The sequence below is a fragment of the Trachemys scripta genome, chromosome 1 (genome assembly GCF_013100865.1).
Source record: "Trachemys scripta elegans isolate TJP31775 chromosome 1, CAS_Tse_1.0, whole genome shotgun sequence".
NCBI lineage: Eukaryota > Metazoa > Chordata > Testudines > Emydidae > Trachemys > Trachemys scripta.
The window spans coordinates 7,572,221-7,588,714 of NC_048298.1; the positions used below are offsets into that span (position 1 = coordinate 7,572,221).

General features: G+C 42.6%; 1 protein-coding gene across 2 annotated transcripts in view; it reads left to right on the forward strand.

The window, feature by feature from the left end:
- Positions 1-16,494, forward strand: part of CHCHD3 (coiled-coil-helix-coiled-coil-helix domain containing 3) — a 260,404-nt gene that overhangs the window by 200,023 nt on the left and 43,887 nt on the right. For both annotated transcript variants that reach the window (XM_034764274.1, XM_034764282.1), the window contains exon 6: positions 8,502-8,572. In XM_034764274.1, coding sequence (XP_034620165.1) covers positions 8,502-8,572 — 71 coding nt within the window. The remainder of the gene's footprint in view (positions 1-8,501; positions 8,573-16,494) is intronic.

A 16,494-nucleotide genomic window follows, 5' to 3' on the forward strand; every position in this document is an offset into this window, starting at 1 on the left:
TTGTGGTTTCAGATCAGTCTCCAATACAGTAACCCGCTTTGTGGATTTTCTTATAACCTCATTTGGCACAGATAACACTTGCTCAGGAAAGCTCTTGTGACCCACTGATCATGAAGACCAAATCTGCTTTTGCATTCACAAAAGGATGATCCCTCAAGATCAAGATCAAGGCTAAGGCCTTACAAGAACAGTTTATGAAAATTCACTGTTACAGTCAGTCCCAATTAAATAATCGTGTCTTTCCCCAAAAAGAAAATCTAGAATGATAGTTTCCATGGACTGTGTTGTGGCCATCTAAATAGATTAAATGTTTTATGGGTGCGATAGTAATTAACCTTGAATTGTAACACTGATGTGTAAATGACTAAACTTGAGTTTTAAACGTGTGTATGTAAAAAAATTGAATACGTGATAGTATGGTGTGGAATAAAGATTTCATTGGTATGAGGGCATGATTTTTGTGATGCCACATTACTCAAGAGTGTCAATGCCATAAATCAGTTCTAGCAAATGCTAACAAACCCATTATACCACACCACATCAAGTGCTCTGTATGTGACCCACATGTTACGGAAAAACTAGTTTAGAGAAGTTTTGAAGAGTTTTATATGACTGGCTTCATTTTTTTTTATTCTTCCTACTGTGAAGCTGGGTGTCTCAGCTTATCTACCCAAAGTCCAACTGTGCTGACATGGAGTTCAGATGAGCTCAGGTCAAGCCATAAAAAACTCTTTAAAATTACAAAAAGGACATTATCTAGACACAAAATGTCACAACTTGTTAGCCAGTTGTCTTCAAATACTGTATATCCCACTGTGAAGCTCCAACGTTTTCGGGTATAGAAAAGTTTTACTGCCCATGGATTGAATCTTGCCTGTCTTGCATTTTGAAAGTGGGTGATTGGTGGAGTCAGGGGGAGACACATTCCAGAATTTAGGGAAAATGGAAATATTTCTGGAGAGACAAGATGGGTGAGGTAATTGTGACACTCTGTACCCCAAAGCAACACACTGACAGCCCCATATTTACCATGATGATGTAATTATGCCATGTTTTGTACAAAGTATGCCTTATAAGGTATCATTCTAAAAGTCTTGATCTGTTGAACATAAATATCCTGTTGGATTACATGTGCTGTCATTGTATCTGAAGTTATGAATATTGACTATGTACCAGTATTTCAACTGTTTTTGCTCCTGGAGTGACACCCTCCCTCAATGTGAAGAGGACATACACAGATTTTTGTTAACTGAGCTAAGATCTTTTCATGCACTTCACTCAAACCACACTGGTTTTAGGTCAAATATAAAACAGATTTATTAACTACAGAAAGACAGATTTTCAGTGATTGTAAGTAATAACTGTACAGATCAAAGTAGATTACCTAAGAAATAAAACAAAATCACAATCTAAGTTTTATTAACTAGACAGGATTTGAATCACATGCATAATTGTCGTATACCACTTCATATTTGAACATTGAATGGGGTATCATTAAACGATTACAACCCATACTTGATGGGGACCACATCATGAAATAAATCTGTCTTGAACCTCCTCTTCTGGCTTTCAAACACCTTCCCCCCAACCTGTCTAAGCTCACCATCAGATGAAGCTCCCCACGCCAAAACCCACCAAGATCCTGCCATAACAAACATATGCAAAACCCGCAGACATACTTTTGCTGCTACAATGATCAATAGCCCCCAAAACACACCTTTCAAAATTCATGGGTCTTACACATGCCCATCACAAGATGTGGTGTATCTCATCTAATGCACTAAATGCCCCAATAACAACTATGGTAGTAAAACAAGACAATCATTATGCTTTAAAATGATACACACCGACAAATGATAAAAGACAAAAACACCTTCTTCTTTGAGTGATGGTCCCTATTGTATTCCACTGTGGGTTAACCATGTGCCCAGAGTCGAATAATTTGAAAGTAGCATCTGCTGGTCTGCGCATGTGTCCTGGTTAACCTTGTGCCTCCATCTGAGGGAATAAAGGGTGGGATGGACCTACTGTCTCTCCAGTTCCTTCTCACTGCTGCATGGCTTAGGTTGGAAACTTCAATGTCCATAGCTTCATCTTTGTCCTACAAAATAAGAATTAGTTCTAGTTTTGTAAATAGTTCTTACAGTTTCTACGATTTAGTGTTTTATAGATCTGTTAGTGTTTAGATTAGTCTCCCGGGACCTCTCACACCCCTGAACCCTGTTCAGATACTGGACTATGCCCAGGACTCCGGGCATCCAACTCTGCACCTCCTGCCCATGATCCTTCTTGGTCCGCAACAAACACCAGCGCTAACTGTGCTGCCCTTGGGAAGCCCACATCACGGTGAGGTGGAGTGACTGCCAATCGTTCTCCAGCCATACCCAAGGAGGGTGGAAACTTTGTCTCCTCAAATACCTCATGGAGAAGGCCATCCTCCCTGTACATAGGCCTAATTCAGCAAGGAGTGCATCTTCTGCTGCAAAGTCTGAATCAGGTGCAGGAGAATTTACCTCCACACCCCCCCCCCCCCGGCAGGATATTGTCAGAAATCCAGGAAGCACTCTCATAAGCATAAGACTAAATCTTACTCTAAATCCTCTTCAGAGAAGTTGGATTCACCTCCAAGTAAGCCTATCAACTCAGCCCATGAGGACTTAGGATGTCTCAAGTCCCAGAGGCACAACAAGAAAAGCCCATAAGCATTGGTCTCCATCGGTACCGTCATCCTCAGCACCTCCAAAATCCAGGATCTGTCGGCACCAACTATTTCTAATCATTGTCATCTTCAAGAACTGTTTTCCTTGCTGGCTTGAACAAGTAAAGCCCCTGAATCTGAATAAATTGCTTCTCCACAGAACATTTTCACTCTCCCTGATCTGGAATTCCCTCCTCTATCGGGCTGCTCCATCTCTAAAGAGATACCACCACCACCAAGGGAGTTGACTGCTAGAAGAGTTTATCACTGCCTGTCCTATATGTAGAATACAGCTCCCCTGCAAAAGCACCATTGGCACCACCACTGGAACTGGAATCAGCCTTCTCTTCATCGGGAGGTTCCAAACCACCTGATGAACATTTTTCCCCCTAGCCTACGTATCTTGCACTTCCCAAAAGACCTGCACCGGTTTGGGACCTAGTTCCCTTTCATCTAACTTGGAGCCATTGTTATCCAATGCCAAGGGAGCCCCTGCAATGACCTATTGACCCCCTCCCTACTGGCCATATTGGGGGCCTTCAGACCTGTACCCCGCTGCAGAATCAATCTGATCTGCTAGGTAGTAACCCCTTGCCCCCCCTCAAAGGGGACACTCAGGTCAGCCCCCAGATCCAACAGAAGAGTAGGAGGAACATTACACACCAGATCCAGTGGTTCTGCCAGAAACAGTACGAATGCTGTCTTCATCTCCAAATAAAGCGGTGACTCCTACATCTCCTTCTCTCCACCCTCCCCCAATGACTTCAGACATTTCCATGACCACTTTCACGGAGTTGCTGGAGTACTTCAAATTTCTCTTGAAGAGGTCCAGGACTCCTGGCACAAACTCTTGGACATCCTCCACTCATCTGGATCCAACAGAATAGCTCTCCCTGCTAATGAAACCATACTTGAGCCAGCTAGGAATTTTGGCACACTCCTGCCACCCCGAAGAGGGTGGTGAAGCATTACTATGCGCACCCAAAGTAGCAGAATTTTTGTTTTCTCACCCTGCTCCCAACTCCCCAGTAGTCCAGTCTGCTTCTAAAAGTGCTACACAGCAACCTCCTCAGTCTACTCATTCTGATAAAAAGGGAAAATGTCTGGATCAGTTGGGGAGAAAGATCTAATCATCGAGCCTCCAGTTCAGGATATCCAGTTACCAGGCACTAATGATTACATTCAATATCCTGAACTACACCAAGTTTGCAGAGTTTACTCACAGCCTTCTGCAGGACAGAGCTAGTTTTCAAGCTCTGATAAATGCACATCAAGGTCCTGGAGTTACGAGCAGTCTGGAGAGCATGTGGGTCCTTTCTTTCATTCATCCACACTCACCATGTCTTGACCAGTACTCAAGGGTTATCTGTGATCATGATACTGTTCATGGTCTGAAACCTATCCTTGGGCAGGTAAGCTCTTGCAGTGATAGAATTCAAGGTGGCCCTGATGAAATTCAGAGATTGTGTGGGAGAGAGAACAGAATTTTTGGCACTTATGCTAACTCCCAGTGAGGAGAGGTGTAGCAACATAGAAGTTGATGAGCAGGCTTCCTGGCAGGACTTGCCAACAAGGATCCAATTGTCGAGGCAGGGGAAGACAATGAGACCAACATCACACATGAGCTGCTACTGCCAAGAATATCTTAGTAAAGACTCTGGCGGCAGTTGCTATTTCAAAAAGGGAGCATGCTGTACTGAAAACGATCAGAGTCTGCAATTAATCTGAGGAAGTGTCTGTGAGTGTGATGAATGTCTACATGAAAGCAGTCTTCCTTGATGTGGAGAGCCATAAACCACATGCCCTTTTCTAAAGATGGGTTTACAGATGTCAGCATGACCATGCGAAATCTGAATTTGCAAATGAAGCGGTGGAGATTGAGGATTGGTCTCCAACTGCCCTTCTTTTTGGGTACTAGGAAGTAAGTCGAGTAAAACCTTCTCCCTTGGTATTGAGGAAGGATGTGTTGTATCGCTCCTTGCTGCAGTAAGGAGTTCACCTCTTGTTTGAGTATACGCTAATATAATAATAATTAATGGAGCTATCCCATCTCCTAGAACTAGAAGGGACCTTGAAAGGTCATCGAGTCCAGCCCCCTGCCTTCACTAGCAGGACCAAGTACTGATTTTGTCCCAGATCCCCAAGTGGCCCCCTCAAGGATTGAACTCACAACCCTGGGTTTAGCAGGCCAATGCTCAAACCACTGAGCTATCCGTCCCCCCCTCTTAAGAGCAGCCACTGAAAGGGGGTATGGAGGTGAGTTTTAGAGGAAGTAGGGATGGAAACTCTGTCATACAGTCAGAATGGATGACGATCAGCACCTACATGTCTGTTGTTATTGCACTCCAGGTGTTGAAAAAGAGCGCTAGATGACCCCCAAATGGTGTGTGGGGGGGGGGTTGGGAGGTGTTGGCCTTAGGCTATGTCTACACTATCACTTACATTGGTATAATTTATATCACTCAGGGGAATGAATAAACCACCTCCATGAGTGACATAAATTACACTGACATAAGCATTGGTGTGGACATAGCTGCCACCGCTCATTAGGGGTGGATTGATTAAGTTGATGGGAGAGCTCTCTCCCGTCGGCTTAGAGCGGCTATACTAGATATCTTACAGCGACGCAGCTACATTGGTGCAGCTTACAAAAGCTCACTATTGTAGAGATAGCCTTAGTGTTTCACAGCTCTCAAGCTCCCGTCAAATATAATGTCGAGTCAAGGATTGGGATGTAAAGCCTGTTGCAGAGGATGTAGGAAAGCAGGACTTCTGAACCCTCTGTCTCTTGCGTGATAGTTCATAGGGCCTCTAATGGAAAAACTACTTAGCCATATGCTTAGGTGTGAACAATGGGCAGTAAATCTTCCTCTTGGGGACAGGCTTGTATATCTCCAGTGAGTGGAAGGTAGCTCTGGAGTCCTTCAGGGTATGGAGGGACTCATCCATCTTCTGATTGAAGAAGTGTGATTCATCAAAGAGAATGTTCTTATTGGTATTCTGGGCCTCCCTAGGAAACCATAATTCCCTGCACAGGATGATGGCAGTAACCATAGCTCTAGAGGAAGTATCCTTTCTAGTAGTAGAGAAAGGACTCTACTAGAAGATGTTACCTAGCTAAGTGAAAGAGCTTTTCTTCTTGGGCACGTCAAATGGACATTCTTCCAGAAACTGCAGATATTCCTCTCTTCTTGGACTATATCCTCTCTTTGGGGACATCAGGCTCATCCATCAGCTCCTTACAGGTCAACTTGGTGGCAATCTGTGCATGACATGCAGCTTCTCAGGCATTCATGGACTTTGCACATCCATTGACCAATAAATTCTGGAAAGACTTAATCAGAATCTTCCCATCTATTCAGAAGCCTACTCTCCAGTGTGACTTAAACATTGTTCTCTCAGTACTCACAAGCCTCCTCCCCCCCCCCCACCAACTGAATTTTTAGCCTCTTGCTCCATGTCTTTCCTTTCCATGAAGGTCGCTTTCTTTGTAGCCGTCACCTCACCTAGAAGGATTGGCGAGCTTGGAGCAATGATGACAGATCCTCCATATACTATGTTCCATAAGGATACGTTTTATTTGCATCTGTACCCTAAATTCATTCCTAAAGTAGTTTCAGAATTTCACCTTAACCAGTAGGTTCTCTTACTGTGTTCTTCTCAAAACCGCACGCTTCCACAGAGGAATTAAGTCTCCATTCCCTTATGTTCGGCAGGACTTGGCCTTTTATCTTCAAAGAACAAAACCAATCAGGAAATCTCAGAGACTATTCATCACTATAGTAGAAAGAATCAGGGGCATGCCATTTCCACCCAGAGAACCTCCAAATGGATCTCTGGCTGCATTCTATTCTATCGGCTATTGAATCTTCCCCCTTCCCCCGGGGTAAGAGCTCATTCTACCAGAGCACAAGCAACAACTGTGGTACCCCTCCTGGACATCTGTAAAGCAGCCACGTGGAGCTCTGTTCATACGTTTGCGAGACATTACGCTGTGGTGCAGAACTCCTCTGCTGATGCTTCCTTTGGAATGGCAGTCCTCCACTCAGCTTATCATCTACATCCTTGCACTCTCCTCCTACATAGGTACTGCATGTCAGTCACCCACAGTGGAATACAATAGGGACCATCGCTCAAAGAAAAAGGGGAGGTTTGAGATGTGTGGTCCCTAGCTGTATTCCATTCTTTCCCCTCTGCTTCGGATCCTATCTGATTTGTGGTTGAGAAGGAACTGGAGAGTAGGTCAGTCCACCCTGCCCTTTATCCCCTTGAACCCAGGCAAGAGGTGAATTAGGGCACATGTGCCAACCAACAGGCACTACTTTCAAATTCTCTGAGTCTGGGCACATGGTGTGCATGTGTAACCCACAGTGGAATACAGCTAAGGACCAAACATCTTGAAGAATCCACATATACAGGTCAGCAACCTCCCCATATCACTTGTGGAAAACACTTTCTTTTTTTTTTTTTTTTTTAAACAAAGTCATCACCCTTACCTGACCTCTCAGTCCTCATCCTCAATGGAAACCTGCACAACTCTTTCAAAAGACGAGCCTACAAGTTTAAATTCATAACTTGGTTAGACACTTCAAATCATGGTCTTAATAAAGACACTGGATGTATGGCTTTTCACAACAATCTGTTACCCGCTAAGCCCCATTTTTTGTCCTATGACTGCAGAGGTGTTAGTGGGCCACTTCACCTTGAATGGTCTCTTACCATATGTTGTTTGCAATGTTGTAGCTTTGTGGGTCCCAGGATATTGGAGAGAGAAGGTGGGTGAGGTAATATCTTTTATTGAACCAACTTCTGTTGGTGAAAGGGACAAACTATCTAATAAAGGTAGCTTGATTTTTAAAAAGATAAAATAGCAGTTGTGGGAAGTTACTCAAAGTTTGGAATATTAGAATAAGTCAGAAAGAGATGAACTAGTGAGCAAAGAGCCAATTGGACAGTCAGAGGATGAGTGGTTAATTTATAACATAACTGCATTTTATGACATGAATATCACCTCCACACGAAGTCTGAGTGTACAGAAGTGTAAATACATACACAACAATGAGGATTCCATTTATGGATTATCCAATCATGTAAAAATTATGAATCCCTCAATGATGGCAACAGCCTCCTGATTTGTGTTCCAGTTCTCCTCCTCCTTCCAATTCTTCCTTAAAACCGATTTTTCATGCAGCTTTCCTACTATACAAAGAATTAGCGCTGGTTCAGAATTTTTTTGACTAAAAGCTTTTTCATCAGAAAATGCAAATTTGTTGAAACAAACTTTTTTGGGGAAAGAGTCAGATTCTACTAATTTTTAACACGAAAAATTTGAGGAAGTTTCTAAATAGTCAATACGTTTTGTTTCAACATTTTCTAAATGAAAAATTCCAGTTTTATGACTTGAAACAGGCTTTTGTTTAGAAATTTAAGCTACAGTAAAGTCAAAACTGAAATGAAACATTTTGACCCAAACCAAATTTTTTTGGATTTTTGGTTTGTGAACATTTTTGAAATTTTACTTGACTCCCAAGTCGGGATGGAACCATTTTTCTATATAGAATATTTTCTCTGGGTAAGAAAACTTTCCATTCTAGCTCTGCAGTTAACTGCTCACCGATAATGCTTCTGCTTTGTCTTGTACTTTAATGGTTATCCCACCTTTTATTTTTTAGAATTATAACGTAAGATGTTCGGTGTGGGGACCTGAGTTCTTTACACATTCTGTAGAGAGCCAGGAATGTTTTCACCACTGTATAAGTATTTGTTAGGTCATGAAGTTTTCACATTTCTCCTCTCTTTTCAGAGTGCACAGTTCTACAAAGTAACCACGGAGCAATACCAACAAGCTGTCAAAGAGGTGGAAGCTAGGTTCAAGTAAGACCTCCTCCCCCTTCTCCCCCCCGTTACTTTTGAGTATGTAAATCTGATGAAGTTGTGTTCATATTAAATTAGGAAAAAATTTCTCCACTTGACCTAGCAGTCTGTGCTTGGAAAGTGGCAAATGAAATATATTTTTTCAGCACTGGTTATTGAAATGAAAGAATTTTGATGAAAGCTGGTAGCCAGCCCATATTGTATTATGGACCATGATTGTGTAGAAATTGACATCATAGTTAGTAATACATTAATTTATTTACGCCTGATTCTATATAAGAAATGCTTTAAAAAACTGTACACCTTAAACATGCATCTTTGTTAATGAAGTACCAGAACTTGGGTGCCAACCTTGCATTTCAGTAGTATTCATCCCATTCTTGTTTTAGCATAAAAGGTATTTAAATCAGTGATTTAACTTTGCCTTTAATAGCGAAGGTCAGGTTGAATTATTATTAGACCTGAGGATGGTTAAATGAAGATGCAGTAATTGATGGACCAAAGAGACTCTGACCCTTAGCTTTGGACTTTCAGTTTCTGCCAATTCTTCCATTAAGCAGAAAGTGCCATTCATCATTTTTGTATGAGTATGAAAATAACCTTTTACAACCCTTTACTCTTACCATCTACCAATAGATGCTGTAGACAAAAATTATGGAATTGTGGCCATATTTTGGGTGGAAGTGTGGAAGCCTATCTACAGCTCTGATACCCTGCCCCCTGACGTCAGTCTGTTTTATAGTAGACTTAATAAAATGATAAAAGTCTTTAAAAACCCTTAATATAAAATAACTACTACACGTTTCAATGGTTGGATCTGTTTGCCATTTCATTGTGTATTCACTTACATATTATTTGGGAATCTCTTTTAAATTTAATGTTATGTTAATTCAGTTCTGGTTAAAGATACCAGGCTTGCAGCCTTATGGAGTAAACATTTCTGACCCTCAAACAAATATTGATTGAACCACAGAATGACACTGTGCTTCAGTCTTGATCTGGAGGGACTTGCAAGTAGGGGTGAGAAAATGGTTTGGTTGCTATTGTTCATTCAGTTGTTCCCTCCCTCCTTTTCCATCTAATTACTGGGGGCTAATTAATTTTTATCAGCTTTGTTGAATTTGAAACATCTAATTATCACCCTCCTTCCTTTCTTTAATTAAAAAAAAATATTTTTCTTAGCATATGCGCAATGTGCCTCGGGTGGCACATGACCGGGATTCATGACCGAATTTGGTTCGCTGGCAGGATCATTAGCTTTCCTCGCCCAGGCCATGTACTGACAAGGAGCGCAACATGAATGCTGATCCATGTTACTAGATATGAAATAAGGGAATCGTTAGTAGGTGGTAGTAGCTATTGTGACTTATGTCCAGTGACTTCATTTGCAGAGTTGGGAGGCCTGCAGTGTTCCAGCACACAATAGTTTCCAAAATCAGTCAAGTACTGCCTGGCTCTTCCAGGTGTTGGCAGGCCTGGCCTAAACAGCAGGGTTCTAGCTAGTACCTAACATCACACAACGTAAAATCATCTGGGAAGTTTAAAAACCAGCTGTGAAAAGCATTCCTCCTTTAACCAGAAAAATAGTTGTGCAAAGGGAATATGGGGAATGGGATTGTGAAATCCTCAGACTTGTTGAGACTCCCTTCTCCTGATTGTCAATGGAGACATGAATGACCATTGGAGGAAAATAATTTCAGGGAAATTTGGCCTGCATGTGCATGTAAGGACGCATAACAGATTAACTGATGTTATGTTATGTCTAGGATTGAAAAAATTGGGTTTGTTTAGTCTGGAGAAGAAAAAACTGAGAGGGGACATAACAGTTTTTAAGTACATAAAAGGTTGTTACAAGGAGGAGGCAGAATTGTTCTTCTTAACCTCTGAGGATAGGACAAGAAGCAATGGGCTCAAATTGCAGCAAGGGAGGTTTAGGTTGGACATTAGGAAAAACTTCCTAACTGTCAGGGTGGTTAAGCACTGCAATAAAAGACCTAGGGAGGTTGTGGAATCTCCATCATTGGAGATTTTTAAGAGCAGGTTAGACAAACAGCTGTCAGGAATGGCGTAGGTAATACTTAGTCCTGCCATGAATGCAGGGGACTGGACTAGATGACCTCTCGAGGTCCCTTCCAGTCCTATGATTCTATGATTTGTGGATTAGTCTGCCTTCAAATAGACCTTTAGTGTATGTCAACAATGCAGTTAAAAACCTGCAGCTGACCTGTGCCAGCGGACTCAGGCTAAGGGGCTGTTTAATTATGGTGTAGACATTTAGGCCTGGGCTGGAGCACAGGCTCTAGGACCTTGTGAGGTGGGAGGGTCCCAGAGCTTGGGCTGAAGCCAAGACTGAAAGACTACACCACAGTTAAACAGCCCCTTTGCCTGAGCCCCGTGAGCCCTAGTCAGCTGGCATGGGCCACCCGTGGATGTCTAATTGCAGTGGAGACATACCCTCAGACTATATCTTCCATTGTTGTTTGCAGTGTTGTTGTAGCTGTGTTGGTCCCAGGATATGAGGCAGACAAGATGGGTGAAGTAATTTTGACCAGTACAAGATATTATCTCACCTTCCTTGTCTCTCTGAAACACTTTGAAGCCAGTTGTTGCCTGTTTACAGTCATCCAGAGATGACCAGGTCCCCACGTGCATCTTGGCAAACTAGTCCGTCTTGTCAGCAATATGTGGTAGTTGTACTCCAATACACTTTGGCAATAGACCCTAAAAATAGATCTGGGTGAGAAATGGCTTTCTTGTCATAGAACATTCAAACATTTCCTGTTACCCATTGGGATGACACCAAGATCTCTTGAAAATGTTAGCAAAAAAACTTGAAAGACTGATTCATCCCAGAATAGTCAATAGCCTGATGGTTAGGGCATTTTACCGGGGATGTGGAGGACGCAAGGTTTGGGGTGAGGGGGGCAGGATGACTCTATCACTTGACAGAATTATATCCTTAATTTTAAGCATGAGAGTAGTCTCCTTGAAATCCATGCTAATAATAAATACAGAGGGCCAAATACAAGGGTGTTTTTGTTTTTTGCAAAGGTAAGAAAAGGGGAGGTTTGTATCCCAATCCCGTTTTATCGAAGGGTATGGCGACACTGCAGAGCTTACATGGGTGCAGCTACGCTGCTAATGCAGACACTCTAAGCCAACAGAGGAGAGCTTAGGCGAGAGGACTGAAGCCTGACCCCACCCAAGCCCCTCCCCCTGGGTTGGGGGGGCCAAGCCCGAGCCCCACTACCGCAAGTGAGGTGGACCAAAGCTGAAGCCCAAGGGCTTCAGTCCCAGGCAGGGGGCCTGTACCCTGAGCCCCGATGCCCAGGGCTGAAGCCCCGGGTAGTGGAGCTCAGGCTTTGGCTTCGGCCCCAGCAAGTCTAAGCCAGCCCTGGTGACCCCATTAAAATGACTTTGGGGTCCCAACCCACAGTTTGAGAACCACTGACTTATACCAACCTAAGCTGTAGTGTATATATAAGCTAAGATGCCGTTAGTTGCGGTAGCCTGATTAGTGGTTCCAGATATGGTTTATTGCTGTATAGAGACAGAAAAGGTATTTGGAATTACATTTATAAATTCAGATATGTTTCATAATTAGCAAAAATAGTGAGGGGCACTTGGGATGCAAATGGATTTTATTACCCCATATTTCACATTTTCCTTCATGTAAAAGTCTCTTTTTAAAACTGTGAATTTCCATGCTCTTGTGGGGTTAAACTAAATGGAAGCTATTTTAACACTGTCTTTGGTGTGGGGTTTGATATATAAATTATGAATGATTTAGTGAAACCTAGAGATGATGCTCTTGTGGTATCACCAGCCGCTTCTTGTGTCAGTGTAATTGAATGTGAGGATGGAGGACAGGGTTTCAAGCAATAATGTTTAAAGAGCTTGTTTAATTGGCTGTAAAAGAAGAATTAAATAAGGTTGAACTGCTAAATTTATAATTCTGTTAAATGTGTAAACCAATGTGCTGCATGTCAGTACGATTTCAAGTTGAAAGTGTGAGATTAATAGCACTAATTGTGGTATTGTTACGAAGCTGCTCTGCTAATCATTTTAAACATGTCTTGAATTTTAGAAAGCTTCATTCAGATAGCTTAGAATTCGGTTTCAACTTTTAAACTAAAATGTATTGCAAGAGTTTGAAATAACTGTGTACCTATCTTTCTTGCATTTTCCTGCCCTTCCTCCCTTTAGTCCTTGAAATTATGTCATTTGTGGCTTCAGTGGGCTTTATGGACAATTCACCCATTAAAGAGAGAAGACTAAATATCCTATATAGACTTGTATCAGAGAACTAACAGATCCTCTGTACTGTGTCTGCACTATTTATTGATGCCTGCTTATTATCTACTTCAGTGCTGCATGAATTAGTGCGATATTCCAAATGTGCATGATAAATGTTTTATCTCTTTAAGGCCCTGATTCACATTGATCAAATTCTAAATCATCAAATGGTTTATCTCTCTAAGACACTAATTCACATTGATCAAATTCTAAATGATCAGGTTCAGTCAGTTCCTGCAGTACACAAATTACATTAAAACAACATTACTAGAGCATGCTGCCTTTTCTAATGTAGGAGTTATGTTACCAGCAGTTACATTATAACCAGAATTATTATATTATGAAGATGTCTCCCTCATAATTAGAAGTATACACAAGAAGAAAAGAATGCAATATTACAGGATGAGCAAGGCTTTGGGTGAGGATTTGGGCTTTTACTGACTAATTAAATTTTGCATCTGTATGGGTTTTTCCTTTAATTTGAAGGGCTGGTAGCAGGAAATTTGGCAGCTGTAGTGGTGACATTTTATTCCCCCATGGTCTTCAGAGCCAAGTAACATCTTGATTATTCAGTTAGGGATAAAATAATTGTAGAGGCCAAATTCTACCTAAAATAAATGTTATTACCTTCACCTCTGGTTTTCTTACTTCATTTGGTAGATGTCAGCTTTAACAGCTGTGCATTAGTGCATTTTTACAAACTGTATCATTGCCCCTCACCGGTTCCATTTCTGCCCACACCACAAAACTACCTTGCTAGTACTGCTGCTGTTTTGGAGAGAACTTTTCCATAGCCAGGGGGACTTTGCCAGGAAACGCAAGCTGCGACACAGTGATGAAATCCAGGTGCCCTCTGGGGATTAGGTCACGCTGTTGTGGGCTGTCCAGGTGGTGTTGCTGCAGAGCAAAACAAGACTAAGCCTCTTTCCAGGAACAAAGCATGTCATTTCAGTGCTTCAAAACTCCCAATGCCTTTGAGGGAGCCAAATTCTGGGCCTCCTGCTTTGTAACAGTGTTTTTCTGTCTCTGTTTATATAGTGCCAGACACTCCTACATCTAGACACCCGTATAAAATTAAGGTACACAGATAGTTTTTAGCATAGGTATGTGTACACGGCACAATTTTTTCAGTGGCATATAGAGAGCATAACCTCATAGTCCCCTAGCACAGATATAAATAGCAGTGTCTCAGACACGTAGAGTAAAGACACACCTGAAGGGGGTAGGTATGTCTGAGAGTCCATTCCTAACATGTGCATGCTCTCTACTTGCCCAAGCAGTGCCTCCCTGTCTACGCTGCTATTTTTAACAGTGTTCCTCTGCTTCCCTGCTTCTGGAGCCTCTTCCTGTCTCATGAAAAGACTCCCCAAGCAGGGAACGGTGCTCGCAGTGGGGAGGTGGCAAGGAAAGGTTTGGGCAGCTCCCCACTGCAGAGCCTCTCCTCATCTCAGGGAACGACTTCCGCAATGGGGATAGGCTCGGGCAGCTCTCCATTGCTGGAGCCCTGCCCTGCAGCAGGGAAAGACTCTGGCAGCTGGGGGCAGCAGGGAAAGGCTCCACCAACTCCCTGCTACTAAACCCTTCCCCTGCTTCAGGGAAAGACTCCGGCAGGGGAAAAGGGCACGTTGCTTTCACTGCAGCATGTAGCTATAATACACTGTATGCTGCCCCCAGTGGTGTGTAGTGTAGACGTGGCCATAGAGGCCTCTATGTATCACTCAGTTTGGCCTACTGATGGATATTACTGGTGGATTTTGTTTGTTTTTCTCCTCTCACTATGAGGCTGCCTGTATGTTGTTGAGCCCTACAATTGTGGGGATTACCTCTGTGAAGAGGTGGCTCTTGTGATTGAACATAGACCTCTCAGCTTATTCTGATCTCTTTTCGCAGTGAGTTCACTGTAGTTGTTAGTTTAGTAGCTTCCTCTAAATATATTTTCCATGTCAGATCTGGTAGCTTCACCTAACCCTAGATAACTTCCACAGCTCTGATGGAGACATGATATATATGATAGCCAGGCATCAGCCTCTTCAGGGCCTTGAAGATTAGAACTGTGGTTTTCATTTGGATCCAGAATTGGATGGGAGAACCAGAGGATGTGGCAGAGGATAATGATGAGGTATTCCTCCAATTGGCAACTAGTGTGCTGTGAAGTTTAATTTATTAGTATTTGTAGAGCACTTTCAGGTCCCTGTCTGGAAGGTGAATTTAGGAGCACGGATTGGTTTTGATCATTTATGGTCAATTGTACATACATCAGGAAGGAGATATGCTCAATTTATTGAATCATCTTGACTTAACTTGTTGACCTAAAGAAAGTACTACAGTAAAAGTTTAGGAAGAGGTTATGTTCAACTTGTCCTTTGTCTAAATGAACAAGGAAGAAAACAGACCTTGAAATATTATTACCTGATCCTAAAGCAATGGTGTTAACTTTCTGTACTTTAAAAGTGCAGTGCAGAGAGAAAGGATGGTCTTGTGGTTGAAGCACTGGACAGGGTCTGAGGAGATCTGGGTTTAGTTCCCTGCTCTATCACCGGTGTGATCTTGGGTGAGTCACTTAATTATCCTGTGCCTCAGCGTCCCCATCTGTAAAATGGCTTTTACAAGGGTTTTATGAAGATGAATTCAACAGTCTTTTTGATGAACTTGTAGACTCCATATTGGATGGAGAGCTCATCTAAGTACCTAGATAGATAGCTTGCGCTGTTGCCTGTGTTTATACACATTTTATGGATAAGTAGCTTCAATCTTCCATGCTTTCACCTTTCATGAGCATTAATTCACTTTTAAAATAATATGTAGTATTTACTGAGTCCCTGCAAAAATACCACATAGTGTCTTTGAAAAATATTTGGAAACAGTGGGCCAGATTCTGCAGCCCTTCCCTCAGCTGAACTCCCACTGACTTCTTTGGAAGCCCTGCTTGGCAGAGGTCATTGGAATCTAAAAACAAATTTGAGGTAACTAGCTTCTTCCTTTTATAAAGGTAGCACAGATCTTGTTAGTGCTGTATCAGCACTCAGTCATTTTATTTTTTACTTTCCCCTGGTAAAATATTAGACAATACTCTTCTTAAAACCTCCATGTATGTAAGTGCCATGCAGATATTAACTAATCCTCACAATACGTCCAAGGGTAAATTGTAGCGTTCACATTTTACATTACTTTTACATGACATTTACTTTACAATACTGAGGCACAGAGCTTGGACTCACCCCAGGTTACTCAATAAGTCAGTGGCAAAGTTTACTCCTGAAGGAATTCTGCGTCACTGCACAAGCGCAGAATTAATGTCCCCCACAGATTTTATTCTTTCTCTGCAGAAAAACGGATTCATGCACCCCTCCCAAGCAGTGGGGAGGGGGGGAAGAGGAGTGCATGTCTGGTTCGGGCATTGGGAGCAGCCGGGGGAGATGTAAATCACTGCATCGGGAGGCAGGACTGGGGACACAACAGCCGGTGGCTCCTACCCTGAGCTGGGCTCCTGCTGCTAGTCCCAGCTGGGCTGGGTGGGGACAGGACTTCCTCTTCCCCTGCATAGGCTGCTCCCAGGGCTGGGTCAGAACCATCCCCAGGAACCTCCCTCAGCTGCAGGAAGGTCCGCACCCTCACCCCCCGCTTCC